At 53.8% G+C, this 24143-nt stretch overlaps 7 protein-coding genes across 7 annotated transcripts; 4 read left to right on the top strand and 3 right to left on the bottom strand.

Moving 5' to 3' along the window:
• Positions 1-3237: 3237 nt before the first annotated feature.
• On the top strand, positions 3238-4848 carry LTS14_006049 (uncharacterized protein; the record flags this gene model as incomplete). The annotated part of the gene is made up of 2 exons (XM_064838747.1): positions 3238-3969; positions 4021-4848. 2 exons carry the CDS (start codon positions 3238-3240, stop codon positions 4846-4848), a joined length of 1560 nt encoding a protein of 519 aa, XP_064693572.1.
• Positions 4849-5258: 410 nt separating this feature from the next.
• Positions 5259-8980, bottom strand: LTS14_006048 (uncharacterized protein; the record flags this gene model as incomplete). Its single annotated transcript, XM_064838746.1, has 4 exons — positions 5259-7317; positions 7388-8028; positions 8075-8172; positions 8227-8980. The coding sequence occupies 4 exons, from the start codon at positions 8978-8980 to the stop codon at positions 5259-5261; spliced, it is 3552 nt and encodes a 1183-aa protein (XP_064693571.1).
• Positions 8981-10814: 1834 nt separating this feature from the next.
• On the top strand, positions 10815-11667 carry CCC1_2 (Protein ccc1; the record flags this gene model as incomplete). Its single annotated transcript, XM_064838745.1, has 2 exons — positions 10815-11346; positions 11423-11667. 2 exons carry the CDS (start codon positions 10815-10817, stop codon positions 11665-11667), a joined length of 777 nt encoding a protein of 258 aa, XP_064693570.1.
• A 407-nt stretch (positions 11668-12074) lies between these two features.
• MAS1 (Mitochondrial-processing peptidase subunit beta) lies at positions 12075-13660 on the bottom strand (the record flags this gene model as incomplete). Its single annotated transcript, XM_064838744.1, has 3 exons — positions 12075-13237; positions 13291-13417; positions 13490-13660. The coding sequence occupies 3 exons, from the start codon at positions 13658-13660 to the stop codon at positions 12075-12077; spliced, it is 1461 nt and encodes a 486-aa protein (XP_064693569.1).
• Positions 13661-13919: 259 nt separating this feature from the next.
• On the top strand, positions 13920-14631 carry SDH4 (membrane anchor subunit of succinate dehydrogenase, Sdh4; the record flags this gene model as incomplete). The annotated part of the gene is made up of 3 exons (XM_064838743.1): positions 13920-14191; positions 14246-14365; positions 14442-14631. 3 exons carry the CDS (start codon positions 13920-13922, stop codon positions 14629-14631), a joined length of 582 nt encoding a protein of 193 aa, XP_064693568.1.
• A 639-nt stretch (positions 14632-15270) lies between these two features.
• Positions 15271-16452, top strand: LTS14_006044 (uncharacterized protein; the record flags this gene model as incomplete). The annotated part of the gene is made up of 1 exon (XM_064838742.1): positions 15271-16452. One exon carries the CDS (start codon positions 15271-15273, stop codon positions 16450-16452), a length of 1182 nt encoding a protein of 393 aa, XP_064693567.1.
• A 315-nt stretch (positions 16453-16767) lies between these two features.
• On the bottom strand, positions 16768-17480 carry LTS14_006043 (uncharacterized protein; the record flags this gene model as incomplete). Its single annotated transcript, XM_064838741.1, has 2 exons — positions 16768-16917; positions 16947-17480. 2 exons carry the CDS (start codon positions 17478-17480, stop codon positions 16768-16770), a joined length of 684 nt encoding a protein of 227 aa, XP_064693566.1.
• Positions 17481-24143: the final 6663 nt, after the last annotated feature.

Raw genomic sequence — 24143 nt, 5'->3', positions numbered from 1 at the left:
ATTTGCAAACTCATCACCACCCCCTTGTCCATAACCTTTCTGCGATGCAAACCACCGGATTGCCTAGCTTCAATTCGGTACTGGTCGAGCTGAACCAATCAGATGTCAAGATTGCTTCGCAGCGACGTGTAGCATATATATTCTCGCCACGCGAGACTGCTCAGCAATTGAGTCTCCTCGTAGGCATGGGATGGACGCAGTGCTGAGGAGCGACAGGGACATCGTCGTGTGCCCACGCAATGACAGGAGCTTCCTGACGAGATCGCACATCTCCCGGACCAGGGTAGAGGACGCTCCACTGATGACTGTTATATGACTTCAATCGTGGCTGAGATCCTGATAGATCCGACAATCTCGTGTTGGGACTTGCATGAGAATCACTATCGATAGACGACTTCGAGCTGACGCGATCATGGTGGTAGACCTGATGTACTCTCGAAATGCTCCATGGTACTACGACCATACTACTGCTAAGGATCCCGCTGGGTCTAGAGTATGGATCCCGAGTGCATACGGCTTCTTGATGTCTGAAGACTTCTGGCACTTGTAAATCACACCCCATGGATGTCTCTTACATCTCGACTAAGGCTAACACAACATAGTATGGCAAGATCTTGGCACTGTAGCATGCTCTTGTTGCAGTGATCGCGTATTGAAGCCTAGCAAATGCTCATGCGGTCTGTCACGATCTTGTCACTCAGATGCGGTGAAGCAAACGCTTCGAAACTTGCTCATATAAAGTGCGAAATTGTGGTATGAGCTGTATGAAAATTCACGCACGATTTCCGAGACGGCCTCTTCATCTGAGCACATTCACTTCCCCATGAATGTCGGCAGAAGGGGGTGAACACTTTGAAGGCTGGATGGTAGTTCTCCCATCCACGAGCGCTGACTTCCAGGCTCACCTGATGGAGAAACAGAGACTGGAAGAGGAGCAGAAGAGGCTCCAAGCAGAGGCGAATAGCAGAATCGATGAGATATACTTCGAACCGACCATTTCGCCCGACAGGCACGACATGGCCTTCCCAATGGATGCTAGTGGAGAGGGATAAGCAGTTCAGCGTTTGGCAGAGGCCATCAAAGCGCTCAGTGGTGCTACTTTGGTCGTCAGAGCCCTGCACAAGGCTAAGGACGTCTTGCGTGGTTGGCTGAACAACATTCTCGTACTCCTTCCACTTAATGTTTCATTCTGTGTTGATACCGCCGAAATTTCAAAATTGGAAGGGAAAGAGGCTGTGCGGTCTAAAGTGAAAGAGGCTCGTCAGGTTTTGACGACTATGCCGGAGCTAGTGGCAGACATGAAGGACTGGCTGGATGATCAACTCGTCTGCAGTCGGGCCTCCAAGAGGTTGACGGGTATCACGAGCGAAATCCAGCAGATCTGGACCGTAGTGCTGAAGTCTCTAGGCTGCTAGTGTCAATCTTGACCTTCGCACTCAGAACAGCTTTCCATTGAGCTAGATACCCGTTGTGGCTACTTTGAGTCCCTTTCGGCGTGGTTCTTCTCGAGATCCTCGTAGTCCTTGCTTGTTGTAAAGCATGCACGAGGGAGTGGCTGCCTGCGGAGTGGTGTCGTCTATGACCACGGAACATTGTCCCTCAGAGGGGCTGACTGCGAAGTCGCCTTCAGCGCTTTGTGGAAATAGCGTACGGCATGTATACACGGCTCCTCAACTTCCGTATACAGTTTTCGGGATTCCAATCGCAAAGCTTGACATGATATCTTCGGCAATGTGCAGGAGCTGTTAGGCGGGTCCGTGAAGAAGTACAGAGGGCAGGCGATTTCCATGATGTGATCGAACAGTCCTCGTGGGTAGGCGTGGCAGACATTCCAGCCTGGCGCTCGTCATCCTGGAGGATACGAGAGTCTGCTTACATGAACACTGGTATGCATCTGCTGGAATGAAGACTTATCAAGCTTTGCGTAGATCTATACGCCCCATCTCACCAAGCAAGTCGACTTACTTCTGAACGCAGACCTTGAAGGCCTCGAAGATCGCTAATGCCGGGTTGCGAATATCCTAACATTGGGTCAGCTATAATTCCAGCCACGTGGTGGTACAAATCGCGGCAGCTCCAGCGTCGATTGCTCCACTGCATCATTCCGCGTCCTCTCCAGCAGCACACGAACATCGAAATTGGACATTCAATGACCGCGAAGGACCACTGCACGGTCGATTGTTATTGAGACGAGTAATCACAACAGCGCCGTATCATGAGAGATGGCTTTGCGAACCCGCCGAATTTGAAGAGCCTGGCCTCAGTACTAAATGCGGGTGCTGCATTATGGTCTTCTGTGGGTTGCACAGGGCTGGCATATTGCTGTGGAGTCCTCTCATGTCTCTGCCTTGTGTAGCACGCGTGGCAGAGATCTAGGTTGTTCGAATCAGGCTGATCTTGGCAACGGTAGAGTCGACGGCGGTCCGCTCCGCCAAAGTCACTTTGCCAGTGATGCGCCATACGAGCTATGCGAGCGTGGCCAAAGTGCACACGAGGATCATCCCGCCGATCCGGAAGCACCATCATGCACACTCCTACATGTATTCGAGCTTTCGGTCTTTCGTCGTTATGGCAAGGATGTGTTCTTGACGATGAACGATATTCACCCACTTCTACCCTGTCATTGTCCTGCTGTCGGCGATATTCCGACCCCTAACAGCGGCAAAGCCGGAGTGTCTAGCGCAGGTACGAGGAGCCGCGCAGATGTCTAGCGCATGAAATACGATCAGCAATGACTGGGATGATGTAAATCCCTGACGCCGCGGCCAGGGTGAGTCGCCCAATTCGCCCAACTCGCCTCTGCCGAGAAATGACTACCAATTTAGAATGGTTCTCGTGTCCATCTGGGGTATGGCAGGTCACAGGCAACGAGGAGAAAACCACGAAACCTTCGTGTCCATCCGTGGTGTCCACTTCTGTTGCTGCCGTTGTCTTGTGCTTTTGCTATCTACATTATAACGATCATTCTCTTTGCATCCTTGGCCGTTCTTTGTTGTCGTTATAATGATTGGGAATGCGCCCACGAGCGCATTGGCCGCGGTTTCTCTCCTTTTGTTGGACACATTCGCTTCTGGAGCGACCATCGATCAATGGCGCGGACGCTCGATTTACCAGATCATGACCGATAGATTCGCCCTGAACTCACACACTCCTTGGATGCCATGTCAGACACAACTAGGGCCGTATTGCGGAGGACAATGGCGAGGGGTAATGGAAAACTTAGACTACATACAGGGCATGGGGTTTGATGCGATATGGATATCTCCCATCGTTGCGCAGCTGCCACAATTCACAAAAGATGGACAGAGTTATGCCGGTTACTGGCAGCAGGATCTGTACTCAATCAACACGAAGTTTGGGCCCGCGGACGATCTGCACAAGCTCATCGATGCTGTGCACTCGCGCGGCATGCTCTTTATGCTTGATATAGTGGTCAACCACATGGCATACAATTCGTGGACCGGTGGACCACCAGCAAACATCAGTTACGATGTGTTCAACCCTTTCAACGACCAGAGCTACTTCCATCCATACTGCGAGATGGACTTTTCTGGCAAGAACTTGACATCCCTTGAGGAGTGCTGGTTGGGCTCGGATCACGTCCCACTCGCAGATTTAGACACCGAGTCTGATTCTGTCAAGTCAATGCTCGGTGATTGGATCAAGCAAATAGTTGGGAACTGGTCTGTCGATGGTCTGCGTATCGACGCTGGGGTCAACGTGCAGCCCGATTTCTTCCCCGATTTTATAAAGAGCGCGGGGATATTTGCGACTGCTGAGGTGTACCACTCGAATGCTTCGGTGGTGGCCATGTACGAGGACGCGGTTGGCAGTACTCTCAACTATCCATTATACTGGCCTTTGACATCCGCTTTTCAGAGCGATGGCAAGATGGGTGATCTGGCGGACGCTATGAATACCAATGCACAGGCGTTCAAGGACGTGACCGTTCTCGGCACATTCAGCGAGGTATGCTCGAATCATGTCTCATGCGGACGAACTATGCTAACAGCACTGTAGAACCAGGATGTACCGAGATTCGGCAATTCCACTGACGATATGGCGCTTGCTACAAATGTTGCGGCTTTTGTACTGATGTCCGACGGAATTCCTATCATTTACCAGGGCCAAGAACAGCATTATCGAGGAGGCACCAATCCTTACACAAACCGAGAGCCATTGTGGGAAACCGGCCTCAACCCTTTCGCCTCGATATACCAAACCATATCCACACTAAACGCACTCCGGCATCAGGTCATACAGAAAGATAAGTCGTATACTACGATGGCGAGTACCGTAGTGCAAGAGGACGACCACATACTAGTCACGGCGAAGGGAAGCAAGGGCGCGCAGGTCATTTCGATCTTCACCAACGGTGGAGACAACGGTGGCGCATTCACGCTGGATGTACCCCTGAGCGATTTTGGATATGCGGCCAACACCCAGCTCATGGAAGTCCTGACCTGCAAGACCTACAATCTGGATGGCCAGAGCTCACTCTCAATACCAATCAGTGCAGGCGCACCAGCCGTACTTTATCCAGCATCTTCGCTCAGCGGCTCGTCTCTTTGCGGACAGAGCGGAGACAGGTTCTTGGGGAGCGTGATACAGACGGTCACTGCCACCACGTACACTGCTACCATCAGCAGCACACCTACAGTCGTGCAATCGACAGTCTCGTACCCTATCATTCAATCAGAGATCACATCGACAGCAGGAGCTGGTGGAGCCACGTCGACCAGTATGGCCGTGCCAAGTCGGCCAGCAAGTTCGACGTTACTGGGGCTGACCCTCACGGTCGGAGCAGCAATCACAGGCGGCTTATTCGGCTGTCTGCTGATAGTATGAGCGAGTATCGGCTGCTTTGGGTTTTGACATCTTAGCGCGGAGTTGGTGGGTTGACTAAATTCCAAGCCATAGTCTGGCTAGTGTACACGGCGACGACCTTTTCACTTGTACTAGACATTATACATATATACCTACCTGTTTGTATGTGGCCTTCGGCCTCTGACGATATTCACCTTCCTCTTCACGGTACCAAACACTTCGAGCAACTCGGTATTGGACTTAGGGTACTGCAGGTGCATTACAAGAGCTCACGAAACTAGTAGAGTCATGGAGAGGCTTTTTAAGATTAGAGGCCATCAACTCATCAATACTACGAAGTGCCTGCGCGGTTTCCAGCGCATACACTCAACCAATCCTCATTATCTCAATCTGATCTCGTGTCCATAAGGCGTTCTCTCCCATATCTTTTCTCACGTCACGCGAGTGAGGATCACGACCATGGCGGTAACGACACCAATCAAAGCATACACAATACACCCCAAAGGCGCCGCAACGTACAAAGCCCACTCCTTATCATTCCTCCGCATCTCCTTCACACGTCCTGCGCTCAAGTTCTCAGCGTACTTGTCAAGATACCTAATTCCAAACAAGAACGCCGAGATCGGGCAATACTGGACCAGAGCAAAGCAGCGTCGACTGATCTTCTTCTGCTCAGCGATCAAGCCTTCGCTCCCAGCATTTTCGGCATCCAGAAGGCGAGCGCGGGGGCCGTCTCGTGGGCCTAGATCAAGGGCAGTGCGGCCAGGAAGACTGACTGGGGGAGTCATGGTCCAGGCTGGCGCGCGTTGCATGAGCTCTGCATCTGTCAGACGGTGATCTGGCGTGACGATAGTGGCAGTGCTGTCCTGGTGGCTGTTACCGAGGTGCATAGGGCGCAGACCAGTCTGACTACTGACTGCCGGAAGACGTCTACCAGTGATGGTGAGCTCGTCCATTTCCATGTCTTGATCGGCTTGAGTGCGCATCTTACATATCGTGCCGTATTCGCCGCGTGAGGGTATGACAGGTGAAGCAGATCCCAGTGGCGACCAGTGAGAAATGTTGGCAGGCAATGGCGGCATCGGAGGAGTGTCCACATCTCCCTCGTTGACGGTTATGAAAGTGCCTTGAGAGGGACTGTAGCTGAGACCTCCGGATTGTGCTGATGATTGCGTCCCCGGTAGACTGCGCGTGCTGGATGCACGGCTACGCTGCTCGCTGCCATGAAGACTCATACGATCGAGGCTGAGCTTGCGTATGATGTGATCGAAGCTGATATTCGGATCGTAGCGGCCTTTGCCCTTGTGATGAGAAGTTGCTGGCCGCTCTCGGTTCATCTCCAGCGTCAATGCGTCAACGGCCTCGCGAATCACAGTCTCATCTTCCCTGCGAAGTGCTACCAGCTCGCGCTCGAGTCTCTTCGTCAATTCTTTATCAGCGGGAGAACACCCAGTACTGGTGCTCGACGGTAGAGCACCTTTCTCTTCGTATATGGTTCGAAGGACTTGCATTGCACGGTGAACACGTCGATCATGGATGGTCTCGCCGGGCAGGGTCAGCAGCTCACGCGGCTTCAGATTCCCACGCTGCAACTTTGTCGCCGCCCGCTGAATTGTTGTTGGCAGCGTGGACCGCTCCCTAGTTGGCGCCATGGGTGGCACTATCAAGTCACTGACAGTGCTAGCATCACTGACATTAGCAACGCTGATTATGCTCTCCCGATGTGCATCTTGAATGTCGCCGGGCCGAACCTCTACTGAGACGTCTTCCCAGTCACCTTCATCGTCAAGGCTGAAGCGGGTCGATAGTCGAACTGCGACAGCCGCTGGGACACGGAGATGTGGTGCGCTTGCTTGACCCCGACGACGCAGGTCTGTGTTTGACCAGACGGCTGGTATGCTTGGATCTGCACATCCCATGGCGGAGTCCGACGGCGGAACATTCCGTTGTTCTGCGGTAACATATTTGGTCTCTGATCGCGGACCATTACCATCAATCATGGTGCCGCCGTTCGGATAGAAATGTGACGGCTGAGCTGGGCCTTGAGAAGTTGGCGTCAGCCGGAGGAGCTGACTGGTCGGTCCATACTCCTGACTGGTGCTTGGTATTTCCGTGCAATCAGCCTGATAGGGAAGGCGAGCTTGTGGAGACAGTGCGGGAGCTTGAGGAGGCGTCATTGGTGGTGGCCCTCTTGGCTCAATGGAGATGCCATGCGTATGAGTGCGCGGACGGAGACCGGTCTGATCGTTGAGCTCAGCATATCCAGCCGGGCCGTGCGAGAGCGGACGGCATGGGGCCGGAGATGCTACATCGTCCAAGAATGGAGCACTATCGTCGAAGCCCTCACTAGATGCAGAATATGGACCAGTGTCACCGTAAGGTGGGCTTCTGTCCTCGTAGAGTCCGCCATGTCCAACATCCGGATTGGTATATTCGTATGCGCCAAAGAAGTCATCGAGGGTGGTATCTTGGTTCTGGGAGTTTAGACGCCTGCGAAAAACAGCTCGTAAATGATCTCATGAAACGGGAGAGCGATGGATGGGATGAAGCTGATACATACGCTTGAACTTCATCGCCATCTTCCGAGGTCATCAGCTCGCTGTCCCGCTCAATGGTATACAAAGTGTTCAGGGAGTCCTCACGATCTTGGGTCGTGATCATTTCGTCGAGATTGTTGCGACCAAGCTCTATAGTCTCCTCGCTGGACTCCAGGTCAAACGGATCACTGAACACGCTCGTGCGGTGGGAGATGTTGGCTCTATCGTTTCGGTCATCATCGAACCCAGTGGCTACCTGGTCTTGAGTGTCTGCGGGAAATCTGTATCTGGTGTCTTCTCTATAGCTGCTTGGGTTTAGTGGTGCAGGTTGGAAGTGATTTTGGGGACCAGTTCCCTGCTGCTGGAATGTTCCAATGGAGTCATGCTGCGATACTGGCTGGGAGGTCGACCGGCCAGCAAGCGGTGAATCTTGTGCGGGGGGCGAGTAGCGATCTGCGGGGAGACTCGGAATGCGCATGATTGTGCGTCTCGCACTGCTGGCGTCAGTGAAAAGAGTGCGCGTACGGCGGGAGCCATCTTCTGATGTGTCAAGGACAGGAGAAGAGAGCTCTCCCGTCACGTGGTTGTAAGGCATTTCGGAGGCGCAGAAGTAGTCATCCAAAAGCCCATCGATCTCTGCCGGGGTTTCAATATCCTGCTTTCCCTGGGAAAGTTAGTGAAGTGGTCGCTGGGGGCTTGGGATTGCTTACAAGAAGAAGAGATGCGCGAGGATTTACCAGCTCGAACGATGCACCCTTATAGTGTAATGTTGCTGGACTCGTTGGTGGCGTCGGCTCGTGCAAATGTCCTGGCGGCGAGCCCATCAGTCATGTGAAGCGGACAATCACATTTGAAAACTTACCAAAAGTGTCAGCCCAAGCCTTGCCTGACGGGGCTGGGAACTTGAAATTCGAAAGCGTAAAAGTGGATTGGGTAGTCGTGTCCTTCTCTTCTCCCGACGCGCTGTGGGCGCTCGCGTCCGACTCCTCACTATCAACGCCCGCCAATCGTACCGACCTCGCCCTTTTCTTGACAGCTTCCTGATGAATTGCTTCCGCGTTGCCTTCAATGACCGCCGCGTAGACGTACCACTCCCCACTTGCCCGCCTGGGGAGTCGCTTTGCCTGCGTAAAAGAAGGGAACTTACGTTTGGTAAACAGAGGCTGACTCGCTTCTTCCCTCAACTCCTCGTCGAGGTCTGCTTGGTATGCCGCAGGCGACTGCGATGGTGTCGACTGTAAAGTCGTGATGGTGGATGCTAACGAAGGCGATGAGGGTGATGGGAAGTGCGAAGGAGTGAAAGGTGGCAGAAGATTCTGCAAACCCTTCTCTGCAGAGAACGGCGCTAGTGGTCGCTCGCTAACTCCACCCTGAATGGTCCCCGCCGACGACAAGTGTGAGCTTGAAGGCTTGCGCCGTAGAGGTCGGTACACTTCGACGGGGATCGGCCATACGCTTGGCGGTGACTGGCCTCTCTCGAACTGATACAGTGCTTCTGCAGGAGCTATCGGAGGACTTGGGGTGAGGAAAGGCTTCGAGTAGTTGCGTGGGAGCTGCTGTGTAGTGACGTTGATCGGTGGGTGCTCCTCAAGGAGGGGCATGTCTTCGCTTGACATTATCGAGGCCGAGCAAGTTGCTGCTCAGTCTCCGAGCTTCGAACAATGGTTTTGTAGCTTGTGGCCGTCTTTGTGGCCCAGTACCGTAAGATATAGTCGTTAATCCGTTTGGCACTCAACCTGGCCAATGCTAGCCCAAACCACCGCCCAAAACGATCGTGGAGGCCTGCTCCAAGGTTTCTTTCCACTTGTTCTCCCAAACGAAGGTCGTCTGTATCCAAGGCCACACCAAATACTCAGCCCCGGGAGTTTCGTGATCAAAAGGACACGTCTGACGGCTGTTGGCCCAGTCCTCTCACCAAAAGTAATGAAACCATCCTGTACGAGCATGAAGAATAGTACGCTCACCGTCTGCGCCTGCGCAAGAAGTCACTGTTAACACGAGACCCGGATAGCGCGAGCCACATGTACATATTCCTAGACAAAGGCAATCCAGGTCCCGCACGCTCGGCAGTCTGGAAAAGTGCCACCATAACAGCGGCTTACGCCTGCCCAGTAATGACCGAGTGCCAACCGGGACAGCCAGCAACCTCGCACACCACATCCATGGGCCGTGGCTGCAAGATCGGGGTTCGCCCAAATGTGTGGTACGCTGGTCTTGGCGTGTGCAAAGAAGCGACGTCTGCCGTCTCCAATCGACATCGATAAACAGGGGAGTGCGGACTCGCAGTGGGGCGTGTCCGCAACCAATCAACAGCACAACACACGTCGCCCATTGTCCAACGCCTGTCTCAGATGTTTGCGTGAGACACACGCGTATGCTTGCAAGGTAGGTGGGGTGAGTTCGTGAAGAAGGAGACCTTGTGATCAGCAGTGCGCCGGACGGGAGAGGGCTATGCAATGCAAGTCATCTGTGGTTGCATGTCGGTATTGGCAGATTTTTGAGTTGGACCTATTGCGAGGCGTGCCTGATGCTTCGCCACCATCCGGTCTTCGGCGATTGCGTGGACTGCTTGCGTAAGGATGCAGCTGGGATGAACGCTCGAGAGAGGTAAGGCCATGAGCTAGGACACTCTATCGTACGCCATATGGTATCGCGATGGCGGTGCCACCAATAGCCTGCCGTCTTCGACCTGCCGGCTGCTAATGGTGCTTTGCCAGCATATTCTTACATCAAGACGAGCGAGACGGAAGAATGATGAGCGGCACCGCAAGACGGAAATCGAAAAGCACACGGCTAGTACTAGTACACCGTACAAGCAATCATGGTGTTCAGGCTGGATCTTCATGTGTGGAGCTCGTCACTTACTTCCACTCCACCGATCTCATACTTCACCTCACTGACACTCAGTTCCAAGAATGTCGAGCATCGCAGACTACATTATCGCTAGGCACAGTTCCCGTCTTCGAACAGAAGTGCAGTGATGAATGCGTCAAGCTCACGGCTCCCACAGGTTGCCGAATGTTCGTTTTACGATTTTCAATTCTCATACATACCAACTGACACCGTGTCAACCACAACGGCACCTGTATGCTTGGCATCTATGCCTGTAAACCACCACAAGTATCCTCGGCTCTTTCTCATCTTCCTTTACCAACCCGTCCTCAAGTTTTCGATCAGATATCACGCCTCATTTAACTGGCTTGGCGATATCTGATCCAGCGATTGATCATATCAGGATATACCACGCGGGACAGTGACACCTCGAAGATGTCACCAAGACCAAGTTTGTGGAAGGGGCGTACGACGCACCACGTCAGGAGTCCGAGTCTGCATCTCAGTCACGAAGGACTGCGAACATAATCCCCACGACGTACCGCACCAGGCAGACGAAGAGTATTCCCCTTCCCACACGACGCCACCCCTGGTAATCCGAAGAACGAACCCACAAACATGGCCGAACTCTCCACCTCCAGCTCCGCCGCAACCCCCATCGAGCCAGCCACGGAAAAACCAAGCCCCCACAAAGAAACCCATTCCTCCTCCTCCCCCCTCCTCCGCGACTTCACCATAGGCCTAGCAGACGGCCTCACCGTCCCCTTCGCCCTCACAGCCGGCCTCTCCAGCCTCGGAAACACGCACCTAGTGATCCTCGCCGGCCTCGCCGAACTCTTCGCCGGTTCCATCTCCATGGGTCTCGGCGCCTACCTCGCCACCGTGACCGAAGCCAAACATTACCGGAACGAGGAGGCGCGGGAGTGGAAAGAAGTGATCGAGAAACCAGCAGAGGAGGAGGAGGAGATTTATGAGGTTTTTGCTAGTTATGGGGTGAGAAGGGAGGAGGCGAGGGGGGTTGTGCAGGGATTGAAGAGGGATCCGGAGGTGTGGGTGAGGTTTATGATGGATTTTGAGCTCCAGCTCGAGAGACCGGCGGCTAAAGGGGCGTGGCTTGCGGGTCTAGTAATGGCCGTCGCCTACTTCTTCGGTGAGTCCGTCCGTTCTAATCCCTCCCGAACACCTTGTCTCACGAAAGAAAGAACTTACTCACAAATACCGGCCAGGTGGTTTACTGCCAATGATCCCCTACTTCGCCTTCCACAACGTCACCCACGCCCTCTTCACCTCCATCGGCATCACGGCCTTCATCCTCGTCGTCTTCGGCTACGTCAAAGCCATCATCACTGGCTGTCAACGCAAAGATGCGCTGTGGAGTGCTTTGCAGACACTCGTCATTGGAGTTGTGGCGGCGGGTGTTTCGTACGGGATTGTTAGGGGCGTGAATAGTAGTGTGCATGTTGCCGCGTAAAAAGCACTTCTTAGTGGGCAAAATTGTTGTGTGCCCATGCCAGACGGAGGACAGGTCGGCGAGGAGGAAAGACTGTGTGATTGATGCTTGCTACTACTCATATCATGTATGCTTCGCGATAATGATTCGGCTTGGTTTTGGCACCTCGCTACAAGGGTTGATCCAGAGGTGATGTCTGCAGATGTCGACCGTACAGTACCATACATGAGGGAGCGACCGCAATCTTGATGAGTGAGACACACTTACACACACACACGAGCTAAATGTACAAAAGTCACTATCTCCTCTACCTCCCCAAATGAGGCAAGCAAAGCAGCGAGCGGAGCATCTATGTGATTACACGCCACTACCACTTCCACCGACCACCTCTCAACCTTCACTCCTCAACCCTCAGTACTCTGCACGACCTACGACAGCATCCTACTCATATCACCCCTGATCCTCGCATAATCCAACAACCCCTCAATTTGCCCAATAGCCGAAACAGCAATATCCTTATCCCACAGCTTCGCCTGCGCAAACTTCATCACATCGGCGGCCTTGACACTCTCCACCGCCCGCTCCACCTCTTCGGGAGCCAACCGTCGACCGGTAGTGATAATCTGCCTTCCGATATCCTCCGCCACCGCCGTCGTGCCATCAAGCGAAAGCAAGATCGAAGCCTTGAGCTGTGCCTTGGCGCGCTCGGTCTCAGCTTCCGAGACGGAGAAGGAGAGACGAGACCATTCGCGGAGGGTGAAGTGGACCAAGTCGTCGATGCGGGTGATGGCGTCCGTGACCATGTAGATACCCCAGAGCCCGGTATCGGAGTACGACGTGCTGAACGACATGAAGCTATTGGCCAATTTGTTCTCGTGGATGAAAGTGCTGAGTTTGCTTCCCAAGTAAGGCGAGTTGCCCATCGCGCGATCCCAGTTGCCGACGATGGCTTGGGTGACGAGGGCGGTGAAGTAGTCGTCGTCCTTCCAGCTTACGCCCTCGACTGCAATAGCGATGTTGGCGGTCGGGATCGTGTCGTCTCTTATCCTGACTTCGGAGCCGACGAAGTCCGGGGTCTGTTCTGTGCCCCGGACGGCGGCGTGGGCTTGTTGGCTGGAGTTATGCTGGGGCAGGTGGGAGAAGTATTTCTCGGCGAGGTCGACGAGTTGGTTGTGAGGGACGCCTCCGGAGCCGACGAGGACCATGCGGTCGGCGGTGTAGTTGGTCTTGATGTAGGATTGGAGGTCGTCACGAGTGATGGATTGGATGTTCTCTTTGGGTCCGAGGATGGTGCGGCCTAGAGGCTGGTTCTGGAAGGCGGTGGCGTGGAGATGGTCAAAGACGACTTCTTCTAGTTGTTTGTCGACCTCCTCTTGCTCGCGGAGAATAACGTCTCGCTCGCGCTCAATGGCGCTGCTCTCCAGCTTGCTGTTCTGGAGGATGTCGGAAAGGATGTCCACGGTGGCGGGTACATCGTTGTTGAAGGCCTTAGCGTAGTACACGGTATTCTCGCGGGACGTGTAGGCATTGAGGTGGGCGCCCATGTTCTCAATCTCGAGCTCGAGCTGGCTTTGACTACGCTTCTGCGTGCCTGCGGTATGTGTAAGTGACTCATCTCACCTCTTGCATTCGTAGCCCACTCACCCTTGAATGCCAAGTGCTCGAGGAAGTGTGCGGTGCCATTCGTCCTGTCTGTCTCGGCGCGAGAGCCAGCATCGATCCAGACACCAACAGTGCTGGTTTGGGCGTAGGGGGAGTGCTCGGTTGCGATCTAGACCAGCACACAGCCATCAGTACACATCCCTCTGCCACATCCAACCCTTCTCCGATATCCTGAACATACCGTGAAGCCATTGCTCAGCGTCGTGCTTTCCGTAGTGGCGCCATGGCTCACAGGAGTAGCCAGACTACGGGTCAAGCCCGGTGCCCGTAGATTGCTGTTCTTGACGGCGCCGATTGCGCGTTTGGCTCGGAGACCTTGGTGCAGCCGGGCGGCGATGTTCCTCGAGGCCATGGTCGGCGATGTATGGATTGTGAGGGGGGGAGGGGCGGTGCTGCGATATGGCCGTGAACTGCTGTCAATAATGCTGCATGAATCTTGAGAATCTCCAAAGCTCGTCGGAGCTTGCCGTTAAAAGTCAGCCAATGGCAGCGCTGCCAATCCAAGCCGAGGACCGGAATCAAGTCAGCTCGATATCACCATCTCTCAATAATCCACGGACAGCTCGCGCGACACACCGGCCTTGTTCACTACTGTCCGCATAGTCGACAACATGGCCTCCGCTCTCCGCCCCAACATGCTCCGCCAGGCTTTCGCCAGCCCATCTGCTCGCCTCATATCCTCCACCCTGCCCGCCTTTCAACCACAGCAGCGATTCCTCCTCCAAAGAACGCCTCTAGCCCTACAGCAAGCCACCTTCCAGACGTCAGCCAAGCGCGAGCTTCTCCCACCGCTTCCACAAAGACTACAGGGCACAGTGAACGATGCGCAAATACTGGGTGAACCAAATGCCCTGCACGGCAACTACCATTGGACATTCGAAAGGTGGGGAGCAGCTTGAAAGGTATACTGAGGGTGGTATATGCTGATTCCATACAGAGGTCTATCCGCGGCACTCCTGCCCATCAGCCTTGCACCTTTCGCCGCTGGCTCGCTCAGTCCAGTGCTTGATGGTGCTTTCATCGGCATGATTATTATCCACACATATATTGGCTTTAGGTAAGATACTAGGTTATCAACACCCGTGCACTGCATCTTCTGAAGACCTCTCCCAATGCTGATTCATCCAACACAGCTCCATCATATCCGACTACCTGCCCTCACGACGTGTACCCTTCTGGCGCAAGCTCTTCGACTACGGCAACATGCTTGCTGTATTCGTGGTCGGCTGGGGTTGGTACGAGTTCGAGACTAACGACGTGGGTTTGACCGAGGGTCTGAAGAGGGTGTGGAAGGCGGGGAGCAGCACTGTGCCAGCTTCGTGAGGAGGGAATATGGTATCCTAAATTTGACATGGTATGTACAAAGCTGAACTCCAATTAAGCAACCATATAGCTCCTACCATGCGCCATCTCCGTGTATCAACTCACGCACGCGCATTCCGTCTCACGGGACTCTTGACCTGGAATCACCCCTGCGCTGCGCCTGAACGACTACACCGCACAGGCTCCACACCGAACGACAATTGTGCACCCGGGTGGTCTTGCGGGCACTACGAGCTCATGATGCAATCAGAACGCCGACCACTAGCTATCCTGTCCTTCAAACCCGACTCAAAATACAGGACGGGCTAGCATGCAGGGCCACCTTCGGGAGGCACGATCCATGCCCATCACGTGACCCCAGGCTCCCAACTTTCGACCCACATACAAAAAGCTGCACCCTCCCCCGCACATCCTCCTTCTCCTCCCCCTCTCTTTCTTCTCTACCCACGCCTTCCACTCTTCATCCATCACTCCCTTCCCACCACACCTCGCTGTCATCTTTACGTCCTCTCTACCACCATGTGTCCGCCCGGCGTCGACCAGACCTGTCGTACAACACAACGATGGCATGTCCTCGCCCCATCATGTCACCAACGCCACACGCTAGGTCACTCGCGCGGCTCCGTATATACCACACCCATGGACTTCCTCCGTCGTTGGGATCGCATGGTTTTCGGTGCTTTTGAGAGGCTTGTTCGTGTGACTGGAGTCAACTCGTCGGCGCCTAGATCAAGCGTCGTATCAAGCCTCCATCACAGCAACGGCTCCCTCTCGATGATCGAAGCCTTGCCGGCGGAGATCTTGGGACTAGTCCTCGCACAGTCTGATCTCGAAGCGAAGGATATCATCAACCTAGGTCTCTGCTCCACCACCCTATGGTCTCACACTCTATCACACATCCGCCGCGACTTGAGACTGCATACCGGATCCTGGGCAGGTCAGCCTTTACTTTGTACGGGAACATATCTCACCACCCTCCCTGAAGCGATCTACGACCTATTACCAGAGGAGAAGGCCAAGGAAGACGAGTATCAGGCTTTCATGGAGAACTACCACTCCGGTCCAACCATACCTGGACGTGGTCGTATAGGGAAAAGATGGTATGGCCCTTGCCCGGCTCGGAGATGGAACTGGAATGCCGTTTCCGAGCCGGAGGATGATGGATTCGAGGATGTGGGTGGGAAGCAGGGACTCCGAAAGTGGACGGAAGCTCTAAGCACCAGTCTACTCACAATCACATCTCCATTATCGATCGTGCTACGCGCGCGTCTGTGGCGGGATGTTATGGACATCGTCGAGTCTACTCGCGCTACCGGCAGCATGGATGGTGTAGATCAGGGTGAAAGCCACTGGATCCTTCGGAACCTGAGCAAGAAACAGTATTTTCGACTCGACCTTCTGCCATGCTTTCGCGGTCATGGCCCACAAGCCCTCGTACAAGGGAGTCGATGGCTAAGTCTCGACCAAGCACTTATCATGCGCATTGCGTGGAATGGGGCTTCGGCAAGGGATGCTTTCTTTACTGAGCTCGAAACATTATCCGAGGGGCTAGGCTGCGGTGCCTGGGCGGGGCATGCTCTCGATGTTGTTTGTGCGGCTAGCCACGAACACATGGAATGGATGGCAAAGGGAGAAGATGTCACGGATGAGATTGTGTTGATGGCGGAGCAGATTAGTAAGTTGCATGAACATTGGGCGAAGGGAGGCTCTATGCAACTGGCAGGAAGTCGTGCTGACCAAGCCAATCTAGACAATCTTAGTATGCAAGCGTTGCAAAGGGAGTATTGGGCGCGTGCTCGGGCACGTCAGCATACGGACTGACGTTCGTGGTGATGATACCTGCTACTTGTGGGCAATCTTAGAAGGTCGGAAGCAAGAGAGACGATGATGAGTTGGGAAGCGAAACGATTGTGTGGTTCTTTACATTATGCATATCCATACTATCTAGCAATAAAGGTCCAAACTTCGTAACGCATACTCATCTATAATATTCCTCATCCCGCCAACGCCGCCCGCTAATTTCGTCAAAGGATCGTGTCGAGCAAAAGTACTCTCATATATACATCGAATTTCCATTATACTCTTCGCGTGATTGTGGTTGTAGTTGTCTACCAGCTGCTACCCCACCCGGTAGGCTTAGCCCACCAACTCTCGGTCGAGCTTAAGCCGCTGGTGGACGATGGAGTAGCTTTGGAGGAAGTGCTCACACTGGAAGAGGTAGCTGGCTTGGTCGAAGTAGAGGTAGAAGACCAGATGCTCGAGCTTGAGCTGCTCGCAGTCGAAGAGCTGGCAGAAGACGAGGAAGACTTGCTGACGTAGCCAGTAGGCATACTGGAAGTCTTGCTGCCAGTTCCCCAAGCGCCGGACGGCTTGCTGGAGACACCAGTGCCGGATGGTGCTGGGCCGGAGGAAGTAGTGCTGCCGCTGACTGGGTACCAAGGCTGGGACCAGCTGCCGTGGCCACCGTGACCTCCGTTGCTAGGACCGACTGGCGTTGGGCCGGTGGGGTAGGTCATTGTGATGCAGGTAGTCATGCCGTTGCCGAGAGTGACAGTGACCGTTTCAGTTGTCTGGGGGCCGGCTGGGATGGTCGTGGTGGGTTGAGCTTGCATGCTGCTGTAGATTGTCTTGGTCACGGTCACGGTACCTAGGACTGGGACGACGGGGCAGTGGCATACAGCGCCAGCTGATGGGCAAGAACCTTGCGAGGTGGGGACCGGTGTGGAAGCAATAGCAGGGCTGACTGGCGAGCTTTGGCTGACTGGCACGACTGGGATGGAGCTAGACCAGGAGCCGGAGGTGTGCGATGGAGACGGGTAGGCAGTCCATGTGCTGGTCTGGGTAGTCATGTAGGAAGTGAGTACATGGCTGGTGGTCAGCGATGTCGACCAATAGGTAGTGCCAGAGCTTGTGCCGATAGGAGAGCTGCAAGGCACATATGAAGTCTTGGTTTCCGTCACCGGGTAGCTGGTCGTGACTGTGACAACGGTCGAAGTTGTGCCTGTAGTATACTTCGTGGTAGTCGCGTTTGTAACTGGAGTAGTAGGTGCGCTCGTGCTATGGCTCCAGGTGTGGCCACTGATGGGATACGAGAAAGTGGAGTTGACACTGCTGGTTGTGGAGGCGCTGGTGCTGTGGCTCCACGTGTGGCCGGTAACTGGGTAGGATGAGGTGGAATTGACGCTGCTAGTCGAGGCGCTCTTGCTCTGACTCCAGGTGTGGCCGGTCAGCCAAGACGAAGTGGGGGTGCTGGTCGGTCGAGTCGAGGTCGTGTTCGCACTGGATGTGGACCAGCTTGTCGTCACTGGGTGCGACGATGTTGACCAGCTGGTTGTGATAGGATGCGAAGAAGTCGTGTTGACGCTTGACGAGCTAGAGCTCGATGACTTGCTCCACGTGGTACTTGTCGTTGGGTGCGATGAAGTACTGTTGACGGTGCTCGATGTGCTGGTGGTCACTGGGTGCGAGGATGTCCAGCTGGTGGTGCTCCATGCCGACGAGCTGCTTGGTGAGGAAGACGACTTGGAAGAAGATGTGCTGCTGGGTACACTTGATGTTGTGCTGGATGATGTGCTGGAGGGCTTGGATGATGTGGATGATACTGTCGAGCTCGAGGACCAGCCAGTCTGTCCCCAACTTCCGCCGTTGCCCCAGCTGCTACCTTGACCCCAGCTCCCGTCTTGGGGATAGGCTGTCGCCGCCCCGAGCAGGGCAAGAACACTGAGCTGTGCGTACATTCTCACTGCTATGCTGTGCCTAGTAAATGTAGAAAGGGCCTGTATTGGTCGGATGCAGATATTGTGTCTGTAGCGATTGTTGTAACAAGACCCAAGCGAGTGGCGGTCTTGATCGATGAACAGAGTAAGAAACAGGAAACTGTGGTTGTATTGATGGGAGAGCTGATTGATGATGGAAAAGGAGCCTGATGTGCGTACCACCTTACCTTCATATACATCGTCGTAACCTCTACACGCCTCCATAGGCTTCCGTCATCCACGATATGGGAAGACTCATGCGTTTCTAATCATGGCACGAAGTCACCCTGTGCGGTGGTAGAGCAGACCGATGGGTACGGGCGAACACGAGAGCGCTAGCCGCCAAAGAGGCTGCGATAGAGTAAGCTTGGCGGCCATGCGGTGCTGCCGGGGACGTTGAGCGAGCCAATCTGACCAGTAAGATGTAGAGATTGAAGTCGACTCGTCGGCTCCACGGTAGCCCTACGAAATGTGTCTCTCGTTTGGTGAGAGACTGCGCCCTCGGGTAGTCACGGCGGCGTTTGCATAGGCAGCTGGTCATGCTACGCTGTCAGAAAAGATTGCGCGATGTTAGAAAGTCAGCAAAGTTGAGTAGCGGACACCAACGGCGCTAGACCGTCAGCGGCTAGCTGCTTCTTTTTCGAGCGCCGTGACGCAAAGGTGGAGGGTTACATTCCGCTCGGATTGGATGGGCTTGACTCCAGCAGAACAGAAGAACTATCGATGCTTGGCAATGAACGTCTTCCCACTACTGTACAAACTATCGCTCTGGTATAGTATGAGACCTCCATTATTACGAGTAGAGTGACGTCGTCCTGGGAGTGTTCCCGCGCGCGAAAGTCGAAAGAAATGCTGACTGTGCACATTCGAATGAAGCTTTGACAGCGCGGATGCCGGTCAACTGCGCCTCACGTCATCAACACTTGACATGCTGCGCAGAACTGTGGCGAGCGTGGTTTGCGACCTCAGCCGTGGTGTGGTCCTCACTGACAGGATCAGTAAACGTGCAGCGCAGCGGAGCGTACCTGCAGCTCTTCTTCCTCCAACTGCGGATGCTAAAGCTTGACAATGCAATCGTCTCGGTCAAGATAAGCCTATTCTGCATGGAAGCAATATCAATGTATGCAATCGTATAGTCGTGAAGGTAGCCAATACGAGCGTCACACGATCAGCAGCTTCCGCTGGTTCCCGGTCCACTTTCAGCTCTCATCTACTACTCACACGACCAGAAGGGTATCCAACTAGCACCTCGACAATCAAACAGGCCTGCTATGTCGTCTCATCCTGGAAGCAGCAGCGAAGCGTTGTTGTATCAGATGGACCACTTCGGTTGCTGTAATGGCGTCTCGTATCACGAAATGCGTATTGTCGAGACACATGAGGCTGTAAGGAGTCTCAAGCATGCATCGATCGATCAGAAATCTTTCGTTCAATTGCATACAGACAGTGTACGTTGGACCTTTTTGGGCCATATTTGTATATCCGTAAGATCGCAAGTTGTAACATGTTAATCGGTCAAGCGTCCTCGCTGGGGCTTTACTTGAGGATCATCGACACTCGAGCAATACCACTCTGCAGCCGGTGCCTGTCATCAGTAGATCATATCGCCAAGACGTGAGGCCAGTACCGGACCTGAACCGTACTTGCAACCAACAATGACGATACGATCAAGGGACGGTGGAAATCGCGAACATCGAAACTGATTATAATAGGAACCGTCACTGACGCGTTTCAACCATAATTGTATCATGCGCAGCATGCTAGAGCTTCGTCGCACGTTCAACGCTATCGCATTGACATACATAGTTGCTACATCTTTGTACACGAAGCATGTAATTGCTAGGTCATTTGATCGTGGCGCCAGCTGATCTTCTGGCGTCCTACGCCACTTCTTATCATCATCTATCTCTTATTGGGTATCATCGCTCGTTCAACATGTCTTTTCGGAAGTTCGCACTCTTGAGGGCTCTCTTTCTCGTCTGCCGAATCTCACGCTCTTATTCACTCGAGTGCCAGTACTCTTCATATCGGACAGTCTCCGTCTGCCACTGTGCAATATACTTGAGCGCCGTGACTGAGCCGCCGTCGACCCATCGCTGCTGTCCTCCTCGTCCTCGTCTGCTGCGACGATTGCCGTAGGCGTACATGATTCTGCCACCGAGCACTGGTTTTGTGATTGCACCATCCGTGACACCAGAGCTGCCAGTTCTTGCCTGTGGGCAGAAGTGCAAAGTAGCCTTGCATTTGATTGCCGTTGACCTCGTTGTGTCGGCGAATGTGGTCGGGCAAACTTGAGAGGGTACGTGCGTGATTGACTAAGAGGTGCCAGTGTGCATGCATTTTCTATAGTAGGCTCAATCGTCCATCCAGCGTCATCGTCTGCGGCAGCATATGCTTCACATGAGTCGTAGTTTATTCTTGAATCATGCCGTAGCCTGGAGTCTCCAAGTTGCGCAGCTAGGTCGGTCATAGTAAATCGTGGCGGAGGGAACGGTCCAACCGCAGAACAGGGCGATACAGATCGTGATGTGTCTCGTGTGGTTGGAGCATTGCTGGACTCCAGAGAGGGCGACCTCCGTGTATCCCAGGAGAAGTTCTTGTTGAACATCCTGGAGTTGAAGAGTAAGGTTCCCCTGTTCGTGTTGGTCGGATCGACGAGTCGTGGAGAAAGGGAGTAGAGGTAGAATGGTGCGCAGTACTGCTGTGAGCAAAGCTCTCCAGATGGCCTTCTTGACACGAAGAGGACGGGCCGGTGTTAGTGTTATGAACACTGAAATGGATCAAAGGCAGGTGGTAGTTCCATGAGATACGCGACTCAGACAGCACTAGTATTGCGTTCCGCGACAATGCCGTTAGAAAGCGATCGCAGTGAACCTAGAACCGACGAGTGTGGACAGTAGAAGCGCCCCATCCTTGAGCAGCACTAGACCTTCGAATGCTCGGGAGCTGTATCGTCGTGTGGAGGAAAGTCGAACCTTGTGAGGCAGCGAGGGCTCAGTTTGCAGATTCGGGCCGCGAGTCGGTATGCTGGGGAGAGCTGTTACCGTGAGGTCGCGCCACTTCGGCGAGACAGGGGACGAGGTCATGGCGACCTTGCCAATAAGCGTGCCAGGTGAGGTTGACTTCTTTGCGCAACTCTGTTATGTCCGGCTAAAACGCCCGTCTTAGATAACGAGCCGTGTCTCCGATGTCAGATTGCCTGGCGATCGGCACGCTGGACCCTCGCAAGCATTCAAGCGTGGAGAGGGAGCGGAAGATCGAGCCAATCGCTGCCATTGTCGGAGCTCCAGCGGTCGCCAAGCACAATCGCAAGCGTTGGCGAGGCGTGTCGTGCATGAAGGGGTGGAGATGTAGAAGGTTCAAGCGGGCTTCTAGAAGGCAGTAATTCGTCAAAGTTGCCGGCAATTGTGCTGCGCTGGAGCATGTACAACACCGCCACGTGTTCTGCTATCGTGTTGACCTTCGTACACCCAAAGCGTGCTCTGGTACCATATTGAGCGCAGGAGCTATCACGCCCGCGACATTGTATCAGATTCAATGTGGATAGCGAAAGACATTGCGGATCTTACTCTCCACTTGTGAGCGATATCGTAGAACCCGGCCATTGACAAACAAGTCAAGATGTTGAGTCTCAGGTGCGGCATATGCGCCGGAGAAGTATGTCTACAGCTTTCGACCACCTTAACGCCTAACCATGAGTTGAGACTATTGGCACGCGATAGATATACAGCAACTTCTGGCGACACAAGGAGGCTATCGAGCATCAGGTGTACGAATAAACTTATCCACGAGTTTCCTATATACATGGTATATTGAGTCCAGATCGCACGACAATGCGACGCACTCGGTATCGTTAGGACGTAAGGCCGAATGTTCTGGTTATCTCCCTGCCTGCGAATGTGCCATGCGCTGCGGCATCCCGTAACCATCTTGTGCAGTATGTTCTGCAGTCCACGATCTGTGCGCAGATGGTCTCGCTTGTCTGCTCGAGAGTCGACTCTGGTTCGTTCCCATCCGGTCCAATTGGTTACCGTGTTCATAAGATGCGCTTTGAGGTGAGGCGCCGCCTTGATAAGATTGTTGTCGGCTTGCGCGCCTGCTTTGCATCTGTGTCATCTCGGAACGCTGGCTACTATTGTGCCTGCTAAGCTTCTCCGCATCCTCAAGTCCCCTTTCCTTGCCATACAGTCTGGCTGCTTCAGCATTGCTTGCCCCGCCATTGATGACATTGCTGGAGTGGATGAGAGATTTTGGGCCTCCTGGCCAACGACCTTTCTTGACCTGGTGAACTTGTCAGTCGGCCATCGTAGTAGAGCTTACTTTGTTACTGACCTTGTGCCGCCGATGGAAATATGTGCATGATATATAGAAACCATGTATATGACTAGGGAACACGGCGCAAAGAAACAAGACGCAGTTGAGCATGCAGTCCCATTCAAACCCGCATAGCATAGCGACAGCCAGTGGCGGAAAGAACACGTTGATAACGGTGAGCCACATTCGGTACATTAAGCCTCGCATGTTGACGACCTCGTGGCGGGCTCGTGGCAGATGTGTCGCCGGTCGGTTGTCTCTGCTGGGTGACCGTGCAAAGATTGGACGCAGCGGCGTTCGCCCTGCGATCAACTAAACATGCACTTCATCGCCATTACTCTTATAGATATATCGCGAACATTCACAACAAGCTGACTGTATGGCGAAACCTGGCACGCCTGGTGTCGCTTGCAGAAGGTGAAGTCATCGAGCAGCGTTCAAGCCTGTCGGATCAGCCTTGGCAAGCCACACCTGCACAGACGGACGCAGATGCAGTGCTCCGCCTCGAGATCTTCAACACGCTTTCCATTACCCATCAACAGTACTGGCTCAGCCAAAGATGAGATGTGCCATCCGTCGGAGGGTCTTCCTAACGGCATGGGAGATGAAGTTCACAGTCCACCTCTATCCACTTACGGGATGAAGGTCTGTATACAACACCACGAACATGACAACATCTCAGCAAAGCAAATCCTGGGAATGCTCTCTTGGTGATGTCGCATTGACCAGAGCATACCTACATGCCATTGCAGACTGATAAGATACCATGACACGCGTGAGTCGAGGCTGCCAAAGGGGATGTTCAGGTATTCCTTGGTAGCCACAGGATATTAGACATGTTGAAGTTGGTGGCCTAGCCAACAGCCCAGCTTCGTGTGTTGGCAACGATGGCGGCGGTAGTCTTCGTCTTGTGGTTGGTAGCCAGATAAACCATCCGGTCAATTTCTGCAAGAGTCCCATCAAACATCTTCCAAAACGGACGACCGACAGCGCGCTTGGTAGGCCACGTTTGGCATACCGTTTGTAGGTCTGCATTGAAAAGGACATCCCGCTTCCATTCTGCTCCATTCTGGTCTCCACGTCCCGATCAAGAAACTCCTTCGACCCCCCCTCGGCCTGTTCTCCGACGCGAGGTGCGCAACGAAGTTCGCCCGGCGGGGCTCCTGGTGGGGTCATGATTGACGGATAAATTCGAGAAAGCAACAAAAGCTACTACCTTGTCCACATGGTGAACCCAACAGGAAAACACGGGCTTCAGCGTGATGGCGTTAGCGTCGGCATCAGACGCCCTGCAGTCGAAGTAAAGCCCACCGGTGGGTCAGCAGAAATACATGATTCTGTAGTAGGCGAACCTTAGGTACTGCTGCAAAGGTAGCATTCCATCTGATCATTACTTCATCTGCTATGCTCTGCAACGCACCTTGCTGTAATAGATTCGACGAC

This window comes from Recurvomyces mirabilis, assembly GCF_035927965.1.
Source record: "Recurvomyces mirabilis strain CCFEE 5264 chromosome Unknown scaffold_15, whole genome shotgun sequence".
NCBI classification, from domain to species: Eukaryota; Fungi; Ascomycota; class Dothideomycetes; order Mycosphaerellales; family Teratosphaeriaceae; genus Recurvomyces; species Recurvomyces mirabilis.
The sequence above is the reverse complement of the archived record's forward strand: the minus strand, read 5'-3'. Positions and strand labels throughout refer to the sequence as shown.